General features: G+C 55.8%; 1 protein-coding gene across 1 annotated transcript in view; it reads right to left on the bottom strand.

Moving 5' to 3' along the window:
- Positions 1-4,332: 4,332 nt before the first annotated feature.
- The window catches only part of IGHMBP2 (immunoglobulin mu binding protein 2), a 35,667-nt gene continuing 14,257 nt past the window's right edge, over positions 4,333-25,742 (bottom strand). The window contains exons 6-12 of the mRNA XM_014940707.1: positions 17,987-18,169; positions 13,777-13,895; positions 11,985-12,079; positions 11,492-11,615; positions 8,613-9,443; positions 7,783-7,967; positions 4,333-4,836 (exon numbers count right to left, since the gene is read on the bottom strand). Of these exons, the coding sequence (XP_014796193.1) occupies positions 4,639-4,836; positions 7,783-7,967; positions 8,613-9,443; positions 11,492-11,615; positions 11,985-12,079; positions 13,777-13,895; positions 17,987-18,169 (1,735 nt within the window). The 3' untranslated portion in view covers positions 4,333-4,638. The remainder of the gene's footprint in view (positions 4,837-7,782; positions 7,968-8,612; positions 9,444-11,491; positions 11,616-11,984; positions 12,080-13,776; positions 13,896-17,986; positions 18,170-25,742) is intronic.

Raw genomic sequence — 25,742 nt, 5'->3', positions numbered from 1 at the left:
AATAAGGATTATTCTTAGTCCTGTCCCCCACCTCCGTTTTCTCCCCCCAGCGCTGCTGTTCTTGCTCTAGGCTTTCTTAAAAAAAAAAAAAACACCAAAAAAAAGCACCTCCTCCTTCCCTGCCTCCTTCCCCCTGTTCTCCCTCCCAGACATCAGCGCTCCCAGCACACCCAGAGTCTCAGCAGCGGGAGCGCAGGCAGGGATGTGTCTCACCAGGGGTCTGGATGGGGCAGGGATGTGTCTCACCGGGGGTTTGGATGGGGCAGGGACCCACGCTCGGGGAGAGGGGGCTCACGAGGGTCACCCCCCACTCGAGCTGGCACCTCAGCACCTCTCAGATGGGCCAGTGGCTCGGTCGAAGGAGCCTCGTGGCTCCAGGGAGCAGCTTCTTTCCAGCTCTTAACTATCTGCAGCTGCTGATAGCAGAGAAAACTCAATTTTCTGCTCTAGATTTTGTTCCCAAAAGAAGCATTTTCTGTGCCTGACTTGTAACACCGGCTCCTGCTCACTTCCTTTGGGGAAGGGACACAAAATGGGCTCCAAACCCAAGAAACAAGCCTCCCAAATGTTCAGCTCTTGCGGGAAGTGCTCGGCACTCCACTGAACGAGGTGCTCCCCTCACACCTGCCATTCTTGGGACCCCGGGTTAAACCATTTCTGAGGCCTCAACAGCCAGGAAAGCTTCAAACTAAGGAGTCCTGGCTTCCTCTGTGCCTGCTGCCACAGGAGCCTTCCCCTGCAACTGCCACAGCAAATATATCCCTTTGTTAGGAAAAAAAAAAGGCCTTAAAAGGAAGGTTCTTGCCAGCAAATTCATTCAGAGCAAAGTGCTGGGGCCCATCAGAACTGCAATTAAAGCACAGCACTTGGCAGCACGATGAGCAGCCTTGGAGCAGTCCCACAGTTCCCATCTCATTCCCCAGCCCCAACTCTCACCTTTCCTGTTGGATCTCACGAGGGACAGGATCACTGCCTCCTTCTCTCTTCCCTGGAAACCATCAACTGACTTAATTTCTAGCTCTGGGTACCTGTGGCAAAGGTCCTCTCTAAGCATGTCCACCTGGAAAACATGGGATAGATATCTGCTAAAGAAAAGTGCAAGGCCAAAAGGATTAAAATGGCACTGTTTTGGTAAAGTATCTCCCTCTCAGACCCACAGGGGTCTCCCGAAGCTCAGGCACTGACGCCTGGGGCTGGGAGGGAAAACGCCCAGTGGACACCTCTTCCCTCCGTGGCCTCAGGCTGCTGAAATGGGGAGAAGCTGGCCCCAAATTCTGATTATGCAATTTGGCCCTGCTGACTTCCACCTTCATCTCTCCGAGGAGGTTCTGGTATCACTCCCAGAGACATCAAGGTTTGAATCCACCCCTGAGAGCGTGAGGGAAGAGAGAGGAGGTGGCAGGAGCGGGTGGTCTCACCTGGAGGTTGTAGGGGGCTATGACAGCGATGTCCCGTGCCTTCACCCCGGCTTCCACCAGGGCCTGGACGTGCAGACGGGTCAGCTGCACCTCGCCTGGGGCAGAGAGGGGACAGGCAGAGGCTGAAGCCAACAGCTTGGACATGGAGAAATGTGCCCACCTCCCCCTAAGCAGCAAGGACAGGCTGAGGAAGGTCCTGCCTGCGCGCCAGCGTGGCCCAGGGCTGACCATTCCCAGCCTTGGCTCCCACTCCCAGAGCCCCACAGCACCCGTGTCCTGCCCTTCCGAGTCCCCACCTCACTAAAGCTTCAGAAGAGCTTTCTCAAGAGCACTTGCCTTTCCCCGGCCTTCCTCTATTAATCCAAGAGATCAACGATAATCCAGGCAATAGATTATTTTCTCTCTGAAGTCAGACCCTACACCTCACTAAAAATCCAATTCTCCACACTGCAAGGGAAAAAAAACTCCACCTTTCCTTTTTGTTCTGCTTTTTCAAGTCCCCACATTTCTAAATCCCCAGCACCCAATGCAGAAGCTTCACGCTGGGCTCCGTGTGCTCGGAGCTTCAGAGGCTGCGGGCAGCCTGCCCCAAACGGCCTGCTCAGGGGGGTGCTGGGTTCAGAGAGATCAGAGAGGGCAACTTAAATACAAATGTGAACCATTTCACTGGTTTATGGGCTCAACTGACATTACCCTCCGTTCTGCAGAAAAACCTAGTTACAAAAATCCAGCATTTGCAGCATGCTCCACATGCCTCCCAAATTCTGGGAGCCATGTGTTTAATCCCCTGCTTCAAATCCCGGAGTTATCTCGACAAGTCTTTTTGGGTCTTGCTGGGGGACAAGAGCCCTCCTCTGTTCAGCAAGGCCTCAGGGACTGCTGCCTGGAAAAATGATGGGCAATTCAATGCTGGTGGGTTTGAAAAAAGAAAAAAAAAAAGGAAGGCAAAAGATATTTAAACTGGTAAAAAATGTCCTTGTATTTTACAGACCATTTTCCCTGCCTGGGCAGAGACAGGCTTGGAGCCTCATTGCTGGCAGGAGATCTGCACCGGTGAGTGAGAGGAAAACAAATTCACCCCTGATGCAGGCAGCCCCGATGCCAAAGCAGCTCCGTGGGCACGTGAGAGCGACCGGCTACAGCAGCCTGTGGGGAGGCCATCGGGAGAGCACAGGCAGGGGAGGCCATGGGCACAGGCACCACAGACAGAGATCTGTCCCCTCGGGCAGGGGTTTATCACAAGAGCTGTGGTGCCTGGCTGCACACAATCTGCGGCTGCTCCCAACGGCACCAAATTCCTGCTCTTTGAACACAAATCTCGCGGCCAGGGATTGTTTTCTGCAGCTCCGGAGCAGGCTCTGACTCGCTCGTCCCAAAACTCACTCGTTTTTCCCAATATCTGGGTGCAGAAGGGCACGTGCTGGCCCTGTGACCACAGCAGACATCGACCAGTCCTAATTGAGTAATTTTTAAGCCCAACTCCTGTTTCAGGGGGAAGGGAGGGGAAAAAGCCCTTTGGATCCTGTCTACTCGTGGGCTCCCGGCCTGAGCACGGCCCAGCCCCTGGGAAAGGTCTGGGGTTTTGGGGGGACCCGATGCCCACCCCGTTTTCTGGATGGAGGGCTCCGAGAGAGCTCCCCGTGGCACGGGCTGGAGGCAGAGGCTGCTCTGGGGATGCATCCCTCGCACCAGAGCCTCGGCTTTCCTCTGCCTGAGGATGCTGACGGGGAAATGTGGGGGTGTCTGGGGCTGAGGATGCTGATGGGGAAATGTGGGGGTGTCTGGGGCTGAGGATGCTGACAGGGAAATGTGGGGGTGTTTGCCAGGAGCCGGTGCCGTGGGGTGCGCACGGTCGGGGTTGTGCTGGTCTGAATGATCTGAGCAGGGAGAAGAAGCGTGGCTGAGCCGTCTGCCCCTGGTTAGGGTAACCCCCAGGTGGTGCCTGAGCTGGCAGCAGTTCTTTCTGCTCATCCCTCTCCTCTGCCTCACCTTCATTTTTGGGAGGAGGCTGCGATTTCTGTCACGTCCCCTCCTCCGCAGCCCCTGCTCTGGCTCTTCCCCTGCAGACACCCAGCCGCTCACCAAGGCACAGGTTCCCTCCTCCTCCTCCTCCTTCCTCTCCTCACCTTCCCCCCAGGAGCCCTGACGCCCCATCTGCTGCCGTGCCAGCCGGTGCCATCGCTCCGTGGGGACCCAGGCACGAGCCAAGGATGGCTCAGACCGGGTTTGCCGAGGACCGGGGATGCAAATGGAGGGGGTTTTGAAGGATGAGGTTTATTGAAGGATGAGGAAGGTTTTTTTGTGAAGGTGTTCACAGCTTCTACTAACGCACTGAGATTTGGGGAGAATTTGCTTATGAGCTACCTCATCTAGTGTTTGGGACGAGACAGACATGGACACGCTTGGCTGTCTTCAGCCCCTGCGAACTCCGGGTGAGATGAGAGCCTTCCACGGGTGCTGGAATCACTGGTGGGCAAGATCTGCGGTGTTCAGCCCCAGAATGATGGGCTGTGTGTGGTGTGGGGCTTTTTATTGTGTCCCTCTCAAGCCATCCCTCTCTGGAGGCATCTCGGCACCTTTTCCTTCATCCTGGGGCTGGCGTGAGCCACCCTGGGGACAAAAACTGGCTGTTTGAGGTGTCGCTCAGGGGGTGGTGGTCCCTGTGCCCCTCGGGGCAGGGGCTGTGGGTGGATAGAGAGGGGCTCTGGAGAAGAGGATGGGCAGGCAGTGGGAGATGGGTGGAGGGAGGATGCCGGGAGCATCGCTGGGCTGGGAAAACGGGGCTGGAAGCACCCATTTCCTTAGCCATCCTCCTGCAGGAGAGGGTCAGCTAGGGCTCCCGATTCCTCCCCGTTCCCGCTCACAGACATTTATCTTTTTGCTGTAGCAGCAGAAATGTCACAGCGACAGCCCATTGCTTCAGGTGGTTTAATATCCGTCCTTCCTGGCATTCTCTGGCCTCCCTGCACATCCATCACTCTGTCAATAAGGATGACTGGGACAAATAAAGCTGCTCTCCCTCCTCCGCCTCGGCTCCGTGGTTTAGGGAGACCCAGCGACTGTTTTTTTGGGCCGCTGGCTCCGAGCTGTCTGCCCCCCAGAACCCAGGGCACCCGTGTCCCTCTCGGGCTCCCCAGGGCCCTGCAGCTTTAGCAGCATCTTCGCTTTGCGTAGTCTGACCTGTGACGTCCAGGTTGAAAAGAGAAGTATCCATGATCCTTCACTTCTCCTTGTCTCTCTTCTTGCCCTTCCTCTGGCCCGTCAGCTCGCTCAGCTTCTTGTCCAGGCGCCGCTGGAGCTGGGCTCTCCTGGCCGGGTCCAGGGCCGTGTCCTTGGAGCCGCTCCCGGGATGGAGAAGCCCTTCCCGGCTGATCCTCTGCCGCGCCTGGGCCCGGGCCCTGTCCCCGCAGCCATGGACCTGCCCGGGGAGAACGGACACTGGGAACGGGGAATCCGGCCGTTTTATTCCCAGAGCCTGGAATTCCACCCGCTTTGCACCCCCCTGAAACCATCTCCTGCTAATTTAGAGCTCCTCTTCCAGGAAACAAAATATAAAGGCGATTTCTCTCCTGCTGGAACCTGCAGAGCAGGTAAATCATCCTTGTGGAGGGTTTAAGTGCTTCCTTCCAAAACTCTGACCCCAGGGAGCTCGGCATCTGCGCAGCCGCGGCGCTCCCGCCTGGGAGCTGGAGCTGGAGCTGGAGCCAAGCTGCCCGTTCTGCTCCCTGCTGGAACTGGGACTGGGGGAAAGGAGAGAAACTGGAAAGGTGAGTCGGGAAATAAGCAGGGACCTTTTTAGCCACATTGCTGCTGCTGGAGTGTAATTAAGTCTGTCTGCTGTATTGGAGTAAGAAAAAGCTTGATAACGCTGATTTTGTGCAGGCAGACCTTCTCCAAACCCCCCGTGCTGAAGCCCAGCCCCTGTTTAAGGTGCGTTGAGCCACACTCAGCATCCCCTGAACCATCTCCCCAGCACTACATTCCAGACCCTAGAAGTTTACCCCTTCTGCTTGGTCCGTCCTGAAGTCATGTGATGTTTTGAGGACCCACAAGCCGATGTGAGGATGGCAGTGACAAACCCTGCTGTCCCCAGCAGCACTGCTGAGCCCGGGGCAGGGGCTGGGAATAGCCCGTGGCTCCTGGCCAGCACGGGGCTTTCTGACCCTGCTGCCCACCTCAACCACCCGGAGCCAACAGACCCCCCGGAGCAGCTCAGAAGCAGGCAGTGGGTGCTGGAGAGGTTGGACATCCTGCAGTGCTGGATGGAGGGGGGGTCAGCAGCTGGGGGCTGCCAAAGAGGGGCATGAGCCCTTTCTGCCCAGGGACCCTCCATACACAGAGGCTCCATCCCCACTGAGATGGCTCAGGTACGTGCTGGCCCCCCCTTAGGGGGCAGGGATGGGCAAGAGGGTCCAGGCTATTTCACACCGAGCCTGAAAACATCTGGAAAAAGGGATAAGCTCTAAAAAGCAAGAAAAACTCAGTGGTGTGGATTTTTATCCTTCCCACTGGAGGTTTCTCATTGGAGCTCTCATTACAATTCAGTGGGGAGAGGCCATTCTGCAGGAAATATAGATTTATATCCCAACTGGACTGTGAATGACCATAAATACAACTATTCTTTGCCATGGAAACAGATAGTACTTGACAAGTGGAAAATCTCTGCCGAGGATTTATAGGTCAGCTCACTAAACGTTGCTAAGCTCCGGGAGGCTCCCTGCAGCGAAGAGCGATGCCTGGGTGACGCGGGATGAGGGACGATGAGGGACGACGGGCGCAGGAGGCTGCAGCTGAAGGGAAAATCATCCATCCCCGAGGCCACCATACCATGGGGCACCCCACTGCCAGCCCTGGAGGCCTGAACTCTCCTGCCTCTCTCTGCGCCCCAGCAAAGAGATGATGCCAGTTTAACCTCAGCTTCCTTCCTTCCCAGATCGGGGCAGGAAAGGGCTGTCAGGCAGCTTTGGCAGAACAGCAAGGAGATCGGGGCAGGAAAGGGCTGTCAGGCAGCTCTGGCAGAACAGCAAGGAATGGAATCACAGGATTGTTTGAGTTGGAAGAGACCTTTCAGATCATCGAGTCCAACCATCAACCCAACAGTGACAAACCCACGTCCCTCAGCACCACGTCTGGCCAGCTTTTAAATCCCTCCAGGGATGACAACTCCACCACTGCCCCGGGCAGCCTCTGCCAAGGCTTGACAGCCCTTGTGGTGAAGAAATTGTTCCTACTGTCCAGACCCACGTCCCTCAGCACCACGTCTGGCCAGCTTTTAAATCCCTCCAGGGACGACAACTCCATCACTGCCCCGGGCAGCCTCTGCCAAGGCTTAACAGCCCTTTTGGTGAAGAAATTGTTCCTACTGTCCAATGTAAAGCTGCTGGTTCAGTGACCATCACACTGCTGCTCCCACGGAGGTGCAGGATTTCACTGAATTTCACTGAATTTCTAGAGTTGGAAGGGACCATAGCGATCATCTAGTCCAACTCCCCTGCTGAAGCAGGATTGCCTAGAGCTAGAGGATGGTGCAGGGCTGCCGAGATGCCTACTCCAGGGTCCTCCACCACAAGCAAGCAGAGAGGAGGAGGAGGAAGGTATCACCCAGGTGCACAAGGGAGCCAACACTGAGGCTGCAGACCATGGAGCTGCTCAGCTCCAAGCCAGTAAAGCACTTCAGGAACCACCTAATTGCTACCCAGCCCACAGCAGCACTGCTCTCTGCTGGCTCCAGCCCTGACTTCTCCCCAGGCTCCAGAGGGAATCGAGCATCCAGGCTCCAGCAAATCACTGCCTCTTCCTTTCTCCTCTCTGCTGTGCTTTATCTGCACAACCCGGGAGTGTAAATGCCAGGGAATGGTGAAGAAGGGCACAAAGCAAGAGGGGAATAAAGACAGAGCCCAGGTGTTAGTGCCCAGCAGCCCTTTCCCCTGCATCTCCACTTCTCCCCAGGCTCCAGAGGGAATCGAGCGTCCAGGCTCCAGCAAATCACTGCCTCTTCCTTTCTCCTCTGCTGTGCTTTATCTGCACAACCTGGGAGTGTAAATGCCAGACAGCAAATCACTGCCTCTTCCTTTCTCCTCTCTGCTGTGCTTTATCTGCACAACCCGGGAGTGTAAATGCCAGGGAATGGTGAAGAAGGGCACAAAGCAAGAGGGGAATAAAGACAGAGCCCAGGTGTTAGTGCCCAGCAGCCCTTTCCCCTGCATCTCCAGCCAAAGCTCTGACAGAGGGTCCTGCCTGGAACGCCTCCCGAGGAAATCCTGCCTGGGGAGCTGGATGGGGAAATTCCCAGGTTAGACCCACGCTGCTCAGCACCTCCTGCTCCTCTCCAGCCCCCAGACAGGCTGCACGGCCCTGTGCTTACCTCTGGGACGTGGTGGCTGAGGCAGAAGCGCCTGTTGCAGAGGTGGCAGAGCTGTCCCAGGGCTGTGACGCTGGCTTTGCAGCGGGGGAAGCCGCAGGTGCTGTCAGCTTTGACGGCCGCAGAGATGAGAGCATCGATGTCCTCCTCTGCCGCGCTGCCCGCTCCGGGCTTCACCGCTGGCTTTCCTGGGGAGAAGGCAGGGGAAGAGACCCGGCCATTTAACCACCTGCTTGGACCTGGAGAATAAACCCAGGCAACCCCCAGCTACAGCCTCGCTGCGTCCAGGGAGTCGCTCTTTGCAGCAACTGGGGTTTCAGTCCCCAGTAAACTCTGCCCCATGCCCAAAGGCACTACTGGGACCCCAAGGCTCCCACCTGCAGCGTGCCTGGGTGCCTCCCTCGGCTCAGAGAGGACTGAGGAAGAGGAAGGGACCACGTCTGGCAGCTCCTGTCTCTATCTTACCCTGCCTCCACATTCAGGAGTCAGCCACCTCCTTCAATGTGGGCCAGGTACCCCTCTCAGCTCCTCTGCCTACGTCTGGGAGCCTACAATCTAACTCCTCAGCCTCTCTCTTCTTGGGAAAGGGTCCCCAAAGGCTTTTCTTTCAACTTAAGAAATGCCTCCAGGCCCCCAAAGCCCTCTCCCCAGCGCTGCAGCCGCCTGCTGCAGGCTCCTGCCAGCTCTCACATCCCTGCAGTGCCAGCATCAGAGCTTTCCCGGAGCCGCATCCCACGCTCCACAGATCCCGAGGCCTGGGGGCAAAACCACGGGGTCTGAAAAGCATCCAGGGAAGAGCATTAATTGTGCTGGTTACAAAGAGAGCGACCTACCTTTGGCTTCGCTTTTGTCTTTTTTCCTGCTGTTGCCCTGAGGGCCGGCTCTGGGCTCCTGAGCCTTCCTCACCTCCTCCTCCCGCAGGGCTTTCTCCCTCTGAACCCTCTCCAGGTGCAGGGTTTTCAGGTCCACTGTCCCTGAGCCCTCGCTGTGTCCCCTGGGCTCGGCGGGGACAGGATTTTCCCCGCTGGGATGCTGAGGAAGGGGGAGCTGCTGGCCAGGGGGAGCGGCGGTGGGGGGCGAAGGCTGGGGAGGCTCTTTCTTGCGAACGCTGATGAACCGGAGCCTGCCCTCCCCGCTGCTGAGGTGCTGCAGCCCCAGCTCCTCTGACATTTGGTGAACCAGCAGCCGGTCGTGAGAACTGAGGGATGGGGGGAAATCCAGCCGCGTCTCACTGCTCTCCAGGAAGGCCACCAGCATGGCCCTGAACCTGTCAGCATCCTCCTTCTTCCCTGGGCTCTCTCCCCCAGGTCCGCTCGTGTCTGGGGAGGAACGCGCCGCTTCTGGCTTCTGACGCTCCGGTTTGGTTCCTCCTGCTTTGGGTTTCCTCCCCGGGGGCGGCTGGGGCTTGGGGCCTGATGGTGGAGGGAGCTTTGTCCCCTGCTGCCGCTCCCCCCGGCCCTCCTGAGCGTAGTTTTGGGGCACGATGCTGTCGAGGTACTCGAAGGCCGTGCGGACCTCCCCATGCTGGCTGAAGTAGTCCACCAGCCTCTTCAGGAAGGCCTGGCTGCTGACGGTGCGGGTGTCACAGATGATGGCCACGTGGCGCCGGGCACGGGTCACCGCTACGTTCATCCGCCGGTCTTCGGCAAGAAAGCCCACCTCACCTGGGAGAGAGAGACCGGGGGCTGAGGGACCTGCTCTCGGCTGGCTCCAGGTCCAGATTTGGCCCAAAGGACTCAGGGGTTGCTGGGCCGAAGGGTGGGAACTGGTGTTTACTGGACTCTGGCCCCTGACTGATGCTGTCACCTCCATCTTTCCACCCCTGAAGCCAGAAGGAGGGCTCCCAGCGGGGCTCCCCGGGCCGGGAGGAGGACGGATGGTGCACGGAGAGGAGGAACATTCTCCTGGGTGGCCCATGACACAAGATCAGGCTGGGACCTGGCAGCAAATGCCGTACGGAGCAACACGGAGAGGCTCACCGTGACAGAAGAGGGACTGCAGGTAAAGCTGTACCCCCGTCCCACACAGCTCCCCCCTGCAGGTAAAGCTGTACCCCCGTCCCACACAGCTCCCCCCATCTGCCCCCAGACCCTGAAGGGGCTGAGAGGAAGGCCCGTTCAGGCGGCGCTGCAGGGTTCGCTCTGCTCCTGGCTCTCTGCTCAGAGAGGAGCCGTAGGAGCCGGCGAGTGCCAGGATGAGTCAGTGAGGATCAGCCAGCCAGAGGGGCAGCGTGGGCGGCCTTGAGCTCCCAGCTCCCGGGGATAAGGAGGGGAAGGAATGAACGTCTCGGCCGGTGCGGGACCAGCCCGGCTCTGGCTCTGCCCTGCCGGGGCTGAGGGGTTTAGTCTGAGCTGCCTTTGAGGGTGCAGGCGATCCCCTCTCCGTGCTCTGCAGCCTGGAGAACCATTTCCAGTTTCTCTGGTGAGGTTTCACCGACTGCAGGGACCAGTCCTTCCTCTCACCCGGCCAGAGGGTTTCCTGCTGCATCGGGACTGGCCGCAGAAGGGACAGGCCCTGCCGGCCGAGGTCCCTGGCCACCTCTGAGCCGAGAAATGCGGCTGTAAAAGGGGTATGGCTTTCTCTCCAGGGTCTCAGAGGGCATTAACACCATCTCCTGTGCCCCGTGCAGAGCAGAGCCGTGCCCAGACACTGGGAGAAGCTGCTTTGTGCCCCCGTGATTCCTGCAAAAGTGATTCCTGCACCGTGCCCGAGCTGAGCACGGGAAAGGGCCGGGGGACACCAGCTCCCACTGAGCAAAAAGGGTGAGTCACTCATGAATAAGGATTATTCTTAGTCCTGTCCCCCACCTCCGTTTTCTCCCCCCAGCGCTGCTGTTCTTGCTCTAGGCTTTCTTAAAAAAAAAAAAACCACCAAAAAAAAGCACCTCCTCCTTCCCTGCCTCCTTCCCCCTGTTCTCCCTCCCAGACATCAGCGCTCCCAGCACACCCAGAGTCTCAGCAGCGGGAGCGCAGGCAGGGATGTGTCTCACCAGGGGTCTGGATGGGGCAGGGATGTGTCTCACCGGGGGTTTGGATGGGGCAGGGACCCACGCTCGGGGAGAGGGGGCTCACGAGGGTCACCCCCCACTCGAGCTGGCACCTCAGCACCTCTCAGATGGGCCAGTGGCTCGGTCGAAGGAGCCTCGTGGCTCCAGGGAGCAGCTTCTTTCCAGCTCTTAACTATCTGCAGCTGCTGATAGCAGAGAAAACTCAATTTTCTGCTCTAGATTTTGTTCCCAAAAGAAGCATTTTCTGTGCCTGACTTGTAACACCGGCTCCTGCTCACTTCCTTTGGGGAAGGGACACAAAATGGGCTCCAAACCCAAGAAACAAGCCTCCCAAATGTTCAGCTCTTGCGGGAAGTGCTCGGCACTCCACTGAACGAGGTGCTCCCCTCACACCTGCCATTCTTGGGACCCCGGGTTAAACCATTTCTGAGGCCTCAACAGCCAGGAAAGCTTCAAACTAAGGAGTCCTGGCTTCCTCTGTGCCTGCTGCCACAGGAGCCTTCCCCTGCAACTGCCACAGCAAATATATCCCTTTGTTAGGAAAAAAAAAAGGCCTTAAAAGGAAGGTTCTTGCCAGCAAATTCATTCAGAGCAAAGTGCTGGGGCCCATCAGAACTGCAATTAAAGCACAGCACTTGGCAGCACGATGAGCAGCCTTGGAGCAGTCCCACAGTTCCCATCTCATTCCCCAGCCCCAACTCTCACCTTTCCTGTTGGATCTCACGAGGGACAGGATCACTGCCTCCTTCTCTCTTCCCTGGAAACCATCAACTGACTTAATTTCTAGCTCTGGGTACCTGTGGCAAAGGTCCTCTCTAAGCATGTCCACCTGGAAAACATGGGATAGATATCTGCTAAAGAAAAGTGCAAGGCCAAAAGGATTAAAATGGCACTGTTTTGGTAAAGTATCTCCCTCTCAGACCCACAGGGTGAGCGCTCACATCTCCCGAAGCTCAGGCACTGACTCCTGGGGCTGGGAGGGAAAACGCCCAGTGGACACCTCTTCCCTCCGTGGCCTCAGGCTGCTGAAATGGGGAGAAGCTGGCCCCAAATTCTGATTATGCAATTTGGCCCTGCTGACTTCCACCTTCATCTCTCCGAGGAGGTTCTGGTATCACTCCCAGAGACATCAAGGTTTGAATCCACCCCTGAGAGCGTGAGGGAAGAGAGAGGAGGTGGCAGGAGCGGGTGGTCTCACCTGGAGGTTGTAGGGGGCTATGACAGCGATGTCCCGTGCCTTCACCCCGGCTTCCACCAGGGCCTGGACGTGCAGATGGGTCAGCTGCACCTCGCCTAGGGCAGAGAGGGGACAGGCAGAGGCTGAAGCCAACAGCTTGGACATGGAGAAATGTGCCCACCTCCCCCTAAGCAGCAAGGACAGGCTGAGGAAGGTCCTGCCTGCGCGCCAGCGTGGCCCAGGGCTGACCATTCCCAGCCTTGGCTCCCACTCCCAGAGCCCCACAGCACCCGTGTCCTGCCCTTCCGAGTCCCCACCTCACTAAAGCTTCAGAAGAGCTTTCTCAAGAGCACTTGCCTTTCCCCGGCCTTCCTCTATTAATCCAAGAGATCAACGATAATCCAGGCAATAGATTATTTTCTCTCTGAAGTCAGACCCTACACCTCACTAAAAATCCAATTCTCCACACTGCAAGGGAAAAAAAACTCCACCTTTCCTTTTTGTTCTGCTTTTTCAAGTCCCCACATTTCTAAATCCCCAGCACCCAATGCAGAAGCTTCACGCTGGGCTCCGTGTGCTCGGAGCTTCAGAGGCTGCGGGCAGCCTGCCCCAAACGGCCTGCTCAGGGGGGTGCTGGGTTCAGAGAGATCAGAGAGGGCAACTTAAATACAAATGTGAACCATTTCACTGGTTTATGGGCTCAACTGACATTACCCTCCGTTCTGCAGAAAAACCTAGTTACAAAAATCCAGCATTTGCAGCATGCTCCACATGCCTCCCAAATTCTGGGAGCCATGTGTTTAATCCCCTGCTTCAAATCCCGGAGTTATCTCGACAAGTCTTTTTGGGTCTTGCTGGGGGACAAGAGCCCTCCTCTGTTCAGCAAGGCCTCAGGGACTGCTGCCTGGAAAAATGATGGGCAATTCAATGCTGGTGGGTTTGAAAAAAGAAAAAAAAAAAGGAAGGCAAAAGATATTTAAACTGGTAAAAAATGTCCTTGTATTTTACAGACCATTTTCCCTGCCTGGGCAGAGACAGGCTTGGAGCCTCATTGCTGGCAGGAGATCTGCACCGGTGAGTGAGAGGAAAACAAATTCACCCCTGATGCAGGCAGCCCCGATGCCAAAGCAGCTCCGTGGGCACGTGAGAGCGACCGGCTACAGCAGCCTGTGGGGAGGCCATCGGGAGAGCACAGGCAGGGGAGGCCATGGGCACAGGCACCACAGACAGAGATCTGTCCCCTCGGGCAGGGGTTTATCACAAGAGCTGTGGTGCCTGGCTGCACACAATCTGCAATGAAACCTATTTTTTAAGTCAGCAAACCGGCAGGAAACTCAATGTCTTAAGAAAACTCATGGAGAAGAGCCGTACAGGACTTCATGGACTGGGCAGAGGACTGGGAGGCAACCCAGAGCCCTGTCTGCAGCCTCTCTAAAAGGGGCTTGTGCCCTGCCTGCCACCATGTGCCCTGCCAGCCTGGGTACAGCACCCATCACAGGGACCCTCCACCCCATTCCAGTCCATGCAGAAACGTCTCTGCAAGGGAACAAGGCAGCCAGCGTGGCCACCCACAAACTGCACATGGTCATCGTGGCCCTGTGGCCACTCTGGTCCCCCGCAGAGTCCTTTCAGCTCGAGGATTTACAGAGGAAATGACCTCCCCAATGATGCTCCCTGGGAACCCCACCTTCCCCCTGCTCTGGAGGGGACACCTCTGGGCCGTGGCTCGGCTGGTGTCAGTGGCCAAGCCCGTGGGAGGCTGAGGACCTCAGACAATCCATTCCTGCCAACAGAATTACCCGAACAGCAGTACCTGGGTTCCCCTTGGACTGCTCATCTTCCACGTCCAGCTCCAAGAGGCCGCAGCCAGCAGTGTCTATCAGCAACAGGGGGATTGTCGTCTCTTCCGTAGAGGTGACGCCCGGCAGGTCCCTGCACAAGGTATGTGGGAAAGGCCTGGTTAACCAGGCTGGAATGATGCCACAGGGCTGCTCAGCTGTGTTGTTGCTTACTCCTCCCAACAGCACTGCAGGGAGAGAGGGCAAGCAGCTGGATACTGGATACTGCTCCCGAGGGACCAGCCTAGGGACCAGCAGTGGTGTCCTGTGGGGCGAGACACGGGAAGGCTCTGGGGGTGGTGAAGAACAACAGAAGCTGAGAGCTGAGATTCCCATCTTTCTGCCCCACCGAGCTCTGGTCCCCCATCTGCAGTGATGCTACTGAAGAGTGTGTCCTGCAGAGTGAGAACTGAGCAGGGTCCTTCACCCCTGGTGGGCTCCTCTGGCGTTCAGCGCCAGCTTCTGGGGTCTGTGCAAGGAGAGCAGCCATGGCCAGCAGCACAGCCCCTGGTGGGCTCCTCTGGCGTTCAGCGCCAGCTTCTGCGGTCTGTGCAAGGAGAGCAGCCACGGCCAGCAGCACAGCAGGTCCCCAGGGGCCCGGGGCAGTCTGGAAATGCCAGAAAGCCTTTGCTGAAAGAGCCATTAGTGCTCTGCACCATGGGATTGTCACTTGAATGCTCTCCCAAAATTACAACCAAAGAGCTGAGGGCCCTGGAGAGTTTCAGAGGGGCCAGTGAGTGTAGGGCGTGTGGGTGTTCAGTGTCTCACAGAAATGGTCTCAGACAGGAAAGCTGTGCAGACCCAGGGAGATGTGCCAGCTGCTTTCTGGTTTTTACGGCGTGGAGCAGGGGAAGGGGAGCCTGAAGTATTCCCAGAGATTTGACAGCAGCGCTGTCGGGCAGGAGAAGAAAGCGCAGCCCAAGGAACCACAGAGGAATTGGGTTTTCACATCATTCCTACATCTAAAGCTGCTGCATTCAAAAAATATTAATAAGCCGTATTTTAATACCCAAGGAAGTTGCTGAATTCCCAGCCTAGGAAGAGGATGGGCGATGCAGGGCAGGAAGGGAATGCCTGGAGATGGCAGGAGAGCTCTGGCACAAGGACACGTCACTGTACATCATGTACAAATCAGAGAGCTGGGTCTCCAGAGAGTCTGCAAACAAGCAAGGCAGATGGCGAGCCATCAGCGAGGAGGATTTCCTTCCAAGTGACAGGCAGGGGAGTGAGGGCAGAGGCAGTTCCCAGCTGAAGAGAAGCCCCTGCTGCAGCCTCTCCTCCCCAGGACTTGGGCACCACATGGAGATGCTGCTCCTCGGCATCTGTACGGCACCGACCGCCCCTCCTTCCTGCAGAGAATGGACATCACTCACTCCACTGACAGAAAAGTCTCCTCTCCTGGCTGAAACTCCTTTTCCTCCTGTGTGAAGCTATTGCTGCTGGAATGCAGGGCAGGGAGATCACTGACAGGGAGACAGCCCAGTGAGGGAGCATGGGATGCACCTTCCCCAGTTCCATGGCCAAGGGGAGCCCAAAGGAAGAGCTCTGCTTCCTCCAGCTTTGGGACAGGCTCCTTGCGCCCAGCGACGGGATTCAGAGGCACGAGGTACCTGCCCCATTCCAAGGACTGCAGGGACCTGCAACCAGCTTTGCTTTCCATGATCTCCTCTAGAACGGGGTCACCTCCAGCTCCCCGTTAGTGTTCCCCCCCGGGAAGGGCACGACAGGCTCATCTCCCTCTCCTTGTAACACCAAACCCAGGAGGCTTCCCATCTCCTGTCAGTGGTTGTCCTGCCACTGTCCACATCTGTGCAGACAGGAGACACTGTGCAAAAGCCAAGTTCCCCAGGTAAGTAATCCCCATTCCTTGCCTACTGGCAGTGGCCAGGGAAAGCCCTTTCTCCTGTCAGTGGTTGTCCTGCCACTGTCCTGCCACTGTCCACGTCTGTGCAGACAGCAGACATTGTGCAAAAGCCAAGCTCCCCAGGTAGATAATCCCCATTTGTTGCCTGCTGGCAGTGGCCAGGGAAAGCCCTCGCAGCATCTCTCAGTGCCAGGGAAAAGCTCATTCCCAGGAATACGCTTCAGAGGAGGAATTGTCTACATCACCGGGTCAGGTGAGAGAAGAATTCATGCTCTTCAGTGAGACTGCAGCAGAACTGGCCGTCACCTTGGAGAAAAGCTGCCCAGTGCTTTGCTGTCCCTGCAGGGATAGGGGACAGGGACTTCTCCCACCCGCTGTGGACCAGCCCAAGCTGCAGAGATGGGGTTTGGTCCTGGAGAGACTCTTGGTGTGTGATGACAACCCTGGTTGTCCCTGCGGCTGGACACTGGATCCAGGTTCTCTGCAGTGCCCTGGGACACCCCCAGCTCCTCCGGGAGGAGCTGATCTGGGCTGGGTGAGCTGGACATGGCAGCCGAGGAGCATCCCGGCCTCTCAGCGTCTCCCAGGTCTCACACCGCTGGGGGACTCCCCCCCAGCATTCCCCAGCACTGAGGGGGTGTGAGCCCAAAAACACGTGCTCAGAGAAGGGGCAGCTGAGACTGTGCTTCGATAAAAACCGGCAGCAGAAACGGCTGGTGGTTTTCGAACCACCTTCTCCTTGGCTGAGTCACAAATTGTGACTGTGGAAAGCTCTGCTGGCAGCCCCCCCGCCTGAATTCTGTGATGGGGGGGTTCTGATGTGCTTCGTCACCCACCGCAGAGGGAAGGGAGATTTGGGAAGAAGGTTTTGCTCCCTTGGAAATACTCTGTCCCAGAAAGATACCGTAGGAAACCAACGTTTCCTTTTTTTGAGAAAAGATGGTGCTGCAGAAGCCTCTGACAGACCCCAGAGCAAGATTCCTGAGTGTCCCCCAGGTCAGAGCAGGAGTTGGGAAGGAAATACGGGGCTGTTGGGAGCAGAACTGCAACTTCTCAATCGGTTTCCTATTTTAATGATTTCAAACCATTTTGCCTGGGGTTCTTCTCTAGTTGCTATTTTTAATTTGCAAATTTAAATGGAAAAAAAGAGAAAAAAAGCATGGCAAGGAACAAGAACAATCAAGGAGCGTGTTTCCTGGAGTTAGCTCCGAAGAGCTGAAGGATCTCACCCAGCTCAGCCGAGCTCCTGCCGGCAGCGAGGAACCGGCCCTGCCTGCTCTCACCTACAGGTGCAGGGAATCGCACACGTGTACACACACGTGTACACACGCGTGTGCATGGACAAGGCAGGAGCCAGCCCAGCCCCACTGGTGAATGTTGAACCGAAGCCGTAACGGGAGGGCAGAGGAGCCCTCTCAAACACAACCCTTGCTCTTCCCAGCCGGGTCGTGTTCACGCTCTTCACAAGATTATTTTGAAAGAAGTGCGATAAAAAAACGGCCTCTCTAGCTATCTCTGTCCCAAACTGGATGTTCTGTGAGGTGGAGAGATTCTATGGGAATTTCAATTTTTCTGACTCCTAAATATTTGCGTTTAAGAAAAAGCATTGCTAAAAATCGCAGAGCGCCGCGCAGCCCAGCGCTGGGGTATTTCACACTCTCCAAGTCCAACAGAGAGAATGAATGTTTTCCCACCCAGAACTGCACCCACTGCAGGCTGTAGAAGCTCCAATTATTGGCAGTGGCAGCGTGTGCTGGCAAACAGCCTGCTGTCCTGGGCATGGGAGTGAAATGCAGCCGTTTCCTTGGCTGGGAAGGAGAGGGAAACCACTGCAGGCAGGGAACGGACCCGATGCCTCGGACCTGCCTCGGGGGCTGTCCCGGCTGTGAAACCACCCAAAGGAATCTCACTTTCTGGTCTCTCTGGTGTTGGGACCAGAGACGGGGCACACCCTGGTCCTTCTATTCACGTGGACGTGTGGAAACACAATAAAGGACGGTGTCTGGGTGTCTGCCTCAGCAAGGGCCCGAGACAGAGAGACGCTGCAGGTCAGGCTCCAGAAGTCTCACCAAGGGATTTCATTTTGTTCCTCATCATTCCAATGGAGGAGACGGAAGATAACTCCCCGGGACTTCTTGTTACACAGGCAAAAGGACAACCCCCTGCCCCCAAATTAATGTTTCCTTAATGAAATAAAGGATGAAACAGCAGCGCTATGACAGGGCCAGGAGGAATGGAAAACTCCATGGCAGGGAAGGACAAACCCCAGAGGCAGTGGGAGGGAGAAGACACCCCTGCCCAGGTACCAGAGGGTCACTCACCTGAGCAAGTGCTGTGCCACGGAGGGGTGTGCAGCGAGCCGGCCGCCGTACAGCTCCTCGGACGCCCACTGCATGATGGCCTGGTGCATGCGGTACTGCACCCTCAGCATCCTCACCACCTGCTCCCCGTAGCCCTCGATGAGACGCTCCATCAGGCTGAGGGAAAGGCCCTTGGCAGCAGCCCTGTGGGGGAACAGCGAGTCAGGAGTGGGGTCTGGGTGTCTGAGGTGAAGGGATGATCTAAGGGACGGACGTGACCCTCTTTGGACTAAAGAATCAATCAGCATCTCGCTGCAGGTCCAGCCCAGCACTGCTGCTGGAACTGATCACTGGTGATCAATGCTATGGGGTGATGCGCTGTGGGAGCACCTGCAATACCTGCCCTGGCCCCTGCTCAGCATCATAGAATCACATGGGGTTGGAAGGGACCTCTGGAGATCATCTAGTCCAGCCCCCTGCCAAAGCGGGTCCACCCAGAGCAGGTCCCACAGGAACGTGTCCAGGTGGGTTTGAATGTCTCCAGAGAAGGAGACTCCACCGCCTCTCCTGGGCAGCCTCTGCCAGGGCTCTGCCACCCTCACAGGAAAGAAGTTCCTCCTCATGTTTAGGTGGAACAACTTATACTCAAGTTTGTGCCCATTTCCTCTTGTCCTGTCCCTGGGCACCACTGAAAAAAAGACCAGCCCCATCCTGACACCCTCCCTTTCAGTATTTGTAGGATTGATTTGTATGCATCCTCCTGCGCTCTGCAGGGATGGTGTTATCTCCCTGGCCTCCTTATCTCCCTGGCCTCGCATTATCTCCCTGACCTCCCACTGTTTCCCTTGGGTACCAGCAGCTGGTGGAAAGGGAGCAGGAGAAGGCTGCGGGGTCCCAAGCGTTCTTTCTGAGCAGAGGGTCCCCAAGAGGGTGGAGACCCTCAGGGACAGACCTCTGCCTTGCAGAGAGGTCAGATGGGTCGAGCATGTGGGGGTGGGGAGATGCCCACTCCCCTTTCCCCGCAGGAAACGCCCAGGGGGTCAGCACCACCACACAAGAGATGCAGATGGTACCAACCATCCCTGCCTGAGCCTCCCACCCAGCTCTGCTCAGTGGGGTTGGGAGGAGATGAGTGAGGATGCCCAGGACCTCTGCTCGGGGAAATAGCCCCGGAACACAGCCCTCTGCACCTGTGAGCTCACCCCCTCGACACCCGCAGTCTCACTGCTCTCAGTGAGCTCCAGACAGCGATCCATCGGTGTAACACGGCCCTCGTGTCACTGCAGGCTGAGCACGGCCATCCCCCGACACACCAGTGTCACGGTGCCAGCCCCGCTGCTGTCTCACCCAGACACCGGCCGCTCCGCACCCTCCTCGGCCGCTCGCCCCACACTAATGCACTTCAGCACCCGGTGCTTTATTGCCCATTAAGAAAATCAACACTCCGTCGCTGCTGGCAAAGGTGCTGCACTTGGATCTGCGACACAAATTAATAAAGCTCCTAATGAAATAAGCCTTTCAGGAGCCTAATTGCTTTCTCTTCGCCGCACAGAAAGGGTTTGTCAGCAGCACAGCCTCGCGGTGCCGTCTGAGGAAGAAGGACAAGAATCCTTGTACTTTGTGTTTTTGAGCATTTCAGAGCACAAAGGGTTTTTTCATGCTGTGTGCCCGGCGCCTTGTACGACGCTGGGGCTCCTGGCGAGGGGGTCTGGGCCACCAGCACACAAAGAACAAGCACAAAGATGATAAAACTATGACAGAGAAGGGCTGGGGTAGGTGATTTCTGTGGAGGCAGAGGGGCACAGCACGTACCCGGTCACTGCCCCGGGAGGTGAGCACCCAGTGAGCTGCCCCGGCCAGTCCCACCAACAGGGCACTCCCTCAACACAACCAGGGACCACAAACTCATTAAAACTGCAGAAGAAAAAAGTGAGGGTAGGTCTTTCCGAGAAGGCGAGTCTCACCAGCCCTCCTGCCTGCTCAATCACAGCCGTGGGACGTGGAGATGGTGCAGCCTTTCCCAAGGCTGCTGTAACAGCCAGGAGGGCTGGCAGGGCTGCAGGAACGACACGGTGCTTTATGCAGCAGAGGTTTCCAGCCGTGCTGAGGGTTTGCTGCTGCTCAGGGGCCACCCCAAGGTTGGTCACGGAGCCTTTACAGCCCCCCGTGTCTTTAGGGGTCCTTGTGCTCCCCATGAGAGCAGAGGAGAAATGAGGGGGGTGGGTGAAAGAGGAGCCTGGGCTCCCGGGAGGGGAAGGGGATCAGCTGGGGTGAGGGGAGAGAGCAGGACGTGGGCCTGGGGAGCACATTCCCCTCGTCAGGAATTGTCTTGTCTCCTCCCAGGCTGACAATGGAATGAGCAGGCACTGACAGCCCGACCTCCCAGCTCTGCTCTGCCCCATGGTGAGCTGACAAGCAGCCTGGTCTCCTGTCACCAAGATAATGCTTCTGGTCCCGTCCACCAGCCACCTCCTTCCGACAGGCTAATGAGAAAGCAGATGACATAGTGAGGCACCCATGGGTGAGCTGGCTCTCGGGGCCACCATGAGGCTTTAATTGCCCTGACCAGCCTCACCTGGGACCCACACCCTCTGCCCATTTAAGCTCAGCACTGGCCCTACAGCTCCTTCCTGAGCTACATCCTAGCTCTGTCTCCTGGGTGGAGAGCTCTATGAACCTTGGACCTGTGCTGCAGCTCACTGATCCTGTCTTTACCTGTATCTTCTAGATGGATCCTGGACTCATGTCGTGGCTTTGTTTCTAGCCCACCTCCTGATGGGACCCCGGGAAGGACCCTGGACCTGGTTCACAGCTTGATGGAGCTGTTGATGAGCCCCGTTACCAGCCCTTTGCTCTGCTCTGGCCCCGTGGGGCTGTGTCCTGCTGGCAATGACACTGTTCCTGGCCTTTGCAGCTGCCAGAAGCTGTGGAAGTCACATCAGGAAACTCAGGTGAGACATGAGGGATACCCAAATGAAAGGCTCTCAAAGCCTGAGCAGCCCCACCAGCCAGAGGTCTCTCCCCTTTGCTTCACTCCCCTCTCTTGGCTCACAAATTCTTGCAAATCTGAAGACGAGCCCTAAAGCTGATTTTTCATGCAGAACTGGCAATAAAACCCTGCTGTTTTTTAACAACAAATATTCTGAAGTGTTTCTTGTAATGACATACACTAAAGCACGGGGGAGGCATTAAACCTCACAGCAAGCCTCAGAAACAGTGCTCTCCTATATGCTATCAGCGCTGCTGCCACCGCAGGGATCGACACGGGGCCGTATGGTGAATTAATAATGAGGATATTAAACTGCTTGTGAATATTTCACCTGTTAATAAATTTCCTATTATTTTACTGCTCAGTTAATTGCTACAATGGTTGATTTCTATGCCAACAGAATCATAAGAGCACCGAGCAAAAGCTTTTTAAGTATCAATTGCTGTAGAGAAATTAAATTGGGACAGGAGGGCGGACAGGCAGCATCATGCATGGTGCTGAGGAGTACCTACTCGAAAGTCAAGCTAGGAAAGCTAAAATTACCAGAATAAGTAAGAGCAGCCAGTACTTGCTGCTAACCTGGTTTCACCTTGCTTCACGTGCAGGAAAAGGCTGTACTTTGCTTGAAACACGCTCCCGGGGCAGGGAGGTGGGTACCAGGATGGATCCCAGAGAGGGAGGATGAGGCCCTGCTGCTCTTCCCAGGTGAGGCTCCCTCCCCAGCCCTGGGAAGAGATGTATAGCGTATATACATTAACAGTGATAGCTCCAGCCAAGTGGAACCAAAGATTTCACAGGCTTTTGTGCCCACTGTGGTGTGAAATATCCTTTCTGGCCTGGTGTGAGCAGGCAGCCTGGCGTGGGGCTGTCAGGAACCAGCAGTGCGAGGGGGAACAAAGGGGACATGCTTCCTGTGGAGGGATGGAGTTGTGTCCTCAGTCGGGTTAGAGCTTCTCTTATTCATGCTCTGGAAAGCTGGTCTGCTCCCTAAGGGACAGAAGGAGACGTTGGTGTGACTCTGATCTCTAGTGCACACCATGGAATTCGGACAGCAGTGTCCCCAGAAGGATGTCACTGTGTTTTCCTCCCTGAGGAAGTCCACACTAAGCTCCTGCATGGAAAAAAAAAGGCTGATGTGGGCATGCAAAGCATCAGCTGGGCTCTGCTCTGTGCCCTGGGCTTTTCTGCCCTGGGACAGGCTGAAGAGGTTTCACAAACGGGTAAAGAAGCAGTTGTGAGGCTGTGCAGAACTCCCCTTTCCCTGGATGTTGTGGGTTTGTTTTAATCCTTGTAAATCTGATGGAGGAGGAGGAGGAGGAGGGCGGCTTGTTCTTTCCAGCTGTGGAGGCCATCGAAGAAAACCAAGGTCTGGCACTTGGTCTTTGGTGAGAAAAAAGCAGATCTGTTTGGAGCTGATGGGCAATCAGGAAAAGGCTGCCGCTGGGGGACCTGTGTGTGGCTGTGGGGTGGTGGAGACATCCCAACTGACCACTGACAGACAGGATGGCAAAATACTCCTGTGCTGAGGAACCAGCTGAGGGCAAGGGGCCTGACAATGATCTGCAGAAATCTGGGGAGTGTAAAAACAAATTAATAAATCAAAGCCCTGATGTGGAGACAAATTAATTGGGATGTCAGGAAAGGATGGAACGAGGACTAAAATGAAAACAGGGAAAATAAATGCTCCTGTCAGACAGCAGAAAGCGTCCTGGCATGGAGATGGCCCCTGGGACCAGGCCAACCCCCAGCAGGAAGCTGGAAGCCGATGTCCAGGAGCTGCCAAGAAGGGAATGGTGTGGGACTGGCACTGCCATCGCTGGGAGGCCCTTCAGAAGCAACCCTTCCAGCCTGGAAGAGATGTGGGTCGGTGTGTGAGGTGTGTAGGGATGCCCTCTGCCTCCTGAGGGAACTCCAGGTAGTTGAAAAGGAAGTAAGAGGAGCAACCTTCAGCCTTCAAAACTCCCTCAGCCTCAAATGGATAAGGGCTAATAGTAATAACTGATAAATGCTGAGCCCATGGAGGAAGAGGAAGATGAGAAGAAGGTGGCTCTACCAGAAAGGGCTGGCTCCCTCAGTGGAGAAAGGGCTGTGAGGCAGCCCAGTTGCCTGCTCCTGCCTGCAGGATGGTTCCTACCGGAGCCAAAGCATTCCTCGGCCACAGAGCTCCCCGCAGGACCCACGGGGAGTCACAGCCCCTCCTCCTGCCAGCCCAGATCCACCCCGGCCAACGCTGAGGCCCCCAAAATAGGAGCCCACCCACCTCAGGGCTGCTGCCATCAATGAGGAGAAGGGGGAGGTGGGCGGAAGGGTTTGACTCCTCTGGATGAATCATCCCTGGAAATAGCTTATGGCTTTCCATTAAGCAAAGAGGAGCCGGCAGGTGATTCGGTGCCTTAATTAGATCTCTGGAGATACGGCACAGGGTGGAGGGAGAGGGAATCTGCCTTTGTGCTGTGTCTGGCAGCCCCTGGAGACCCCGAGAAGCACAGAGCGGTGCTCTCTGGCCTCAGCTGGATTTGCAGGGTGCAGGGGGACGGTGCTGCAGAGAGGAGAGCTCTGGATGTGCCACCTTCCATAAAGAGAATGTTTCTGCTGGGGCAGCAATTAACAACATGGGCAGAGTTCAGATCTGTAACACAACGAGCTAATGATTTTCAAAGGTGTTTATCTGAAATGTAATTGGATTTCTCAAGATAAGTTGTTCTAATTGATCAAAATTTGTTAGCTTTTGCATTTAATTAGGAGGCTCCTGAGGCAAATGCTGTCAGCTGCTCCAGCTGGACCTCACTGCACAGCTTCTCCAGCACAGGCTGCTTGGGGGGGTTCACTGACAGCAAGGGAGCCTGAAAGAAAGAAACTCCTTCCCTTCAGCATCAGACAGTTTTGCTTTCTGTCCAGATAAAACATGGGAGGGAGATGCTGGGCATCTGGAAAGAGGAGAGGGAGGTTTTGCTGTTCCCAAGCAGAGGCTGGGACTGGAGGGGAAGACCCCAGCTGAGAACCTGCCTGATGAGCATCCCATTCCTGTTCCACCTCTGTGTGCACAGCCAGCACCTGCCACAGCACCCATCTGCAATTACTGCCTGTGGGGCTGCTGCCAAGGGCCCTGCTGAGATGAGAGGTAAAGCCATAAACAGCTCAAACAGCTTTATTTTTCCACTTGTTTCTCTGCATTCTCAGTCCTGCAAGAGGGATCCACCCGAGCAAGGGGCAAAGCTTGAAAACACCCAATTGAGAATAATTTTCCTTAACAAGATGCCAGCCTCAAGCAGTGAGGGGAAAGAGAGGGAAGATGGACCCTCAGAAAACGCCAGGCTCTGGAGACTGGTGGCTTCTCTGACCAGCGCCTGATGCCTTGAGCAATAATTTTGTTTGATGTAGCAAGTTTTTGGAACATAATTTACTGGTAAGCCAGGCTGAGAGATAAATCTGTTAACAAGACTGATTCATTGCTCTATTTTAAACCTATTGAACTTTGGGAAGGGCACAGAGTGACACAGGGTTTGAACATCCCTGAGGTTTTTTGCCCCAAAGGGATTACCCACGGGAGACGGGAGCTGAGCTACCAACGGACCTCCCTGTGCTGCTGGTCACCCCACTGAGGCTGAAGAGCCAGAAGATCTGACTTCTACCCTCACTCACTCTTAATTTCACAAAGGCCAGTTCTTTGTGCAGCTGGGATCTTCAAAACATGGAAAGAAAACGTGCAAAGGGCACAATAAAACTGTCAAGCTCTTGTTAAAGAAAACCAGTGGAAAGAGCAAGGACAAACAGCTTGGTCTGACTCACGCCCACAGGATCCAAGGAGCAAAACAGGGTTTGTGAGGGAGAAAGAGGATGTTCTGACCCCCTGTGACCAAGGAGAGATGCCAACCAGGGGCAGTTTTCCACTGCAAAGTCCAATGAACTCAAAAGTGAGGGAGAGAAAAGCACAGCTCCTCGAGCAGGAGGAGATGCAGGAAAGGGGCCCTGGAGAGGCTGCTTTGGCAGGTCCCTGGCCCAGAAACCCCCACCAGCCAGAGGAGGAGAGCGCTGGTCCCCAGCTGAGGTCTGCAGAACAATAACCATCCGTGTGGCTGATAAGGGTAAAATGAGGAGATAATACAGTGCCTTAATGTTATTTGCATCATCTCTCAGCCGTGAGCCGCTGCCTCCCCTGGATTTCTCATTTCCCTTCTTCAGAATTCAAGTGAGATCATAGATAGGATGCTCATTATGTTTTCGGAAGCAGGAGAGAACGTTTCTGGAGTCAGAGCTATTCCTCTGCTGCTGCACAACAGCGGCTCAGTCATTCTGGATCCAGACCCTGATAAACACATATATCTATATTTTTCCCTACCCGCAGGCTCCCCAGTACCACTCGGAGTATCCCCCTCCAGGCACAGGCAATTCACACTGGCCACAGGTCTCTTCCACAAACTAATTGGTCTTAATGAGGTTTTATAAGCACACAATATGGTGTGTGTGATAACGCGCTGCAGCATCTCGCTGGGCAGCTCCCACGGCAACGTGTTAAATAAGGAGATGTGGAACCTCAGGAGCAGAATTCAATAAATGGAAGGCAAGACTTGGTAAAACTGAGCACAAGCCTGAACTCACTCTCCAGAGCCTGCAGTCGGCAAAGGGGAGGTAAACCAGGTCAGGCACGGGGAAACCTTGTGTAGAAAAACAGATTATCTTTCTTAAAAACAAACATTTAAAGTTTATATATAAATACTGGTCAGTGAAACCAGAATTTGTGTCTCTGTTTTGTTCATTTCACTAGTTTGAATGATCCTAAAGGTCCTT

The sequence above is a fragment of the Calidris pugnax genome, unplaced genomic scaffold, assembly GCF_001431845.1.
Source record: "Calidris pugnax isolate Ruff unplaced genomic scaffold, ASM143184v1 scaffold98, whole genome shotgun sequence".
Lineage (NCBI taxonomy): Eukaryota > Metazoa > Chordata > Aves > Charadriiformes > Scolopacidae > Calidris > Calidris pugnax.
This window is presented reverse-complemented; position numbering and strand designations above follow the sequence as displayed.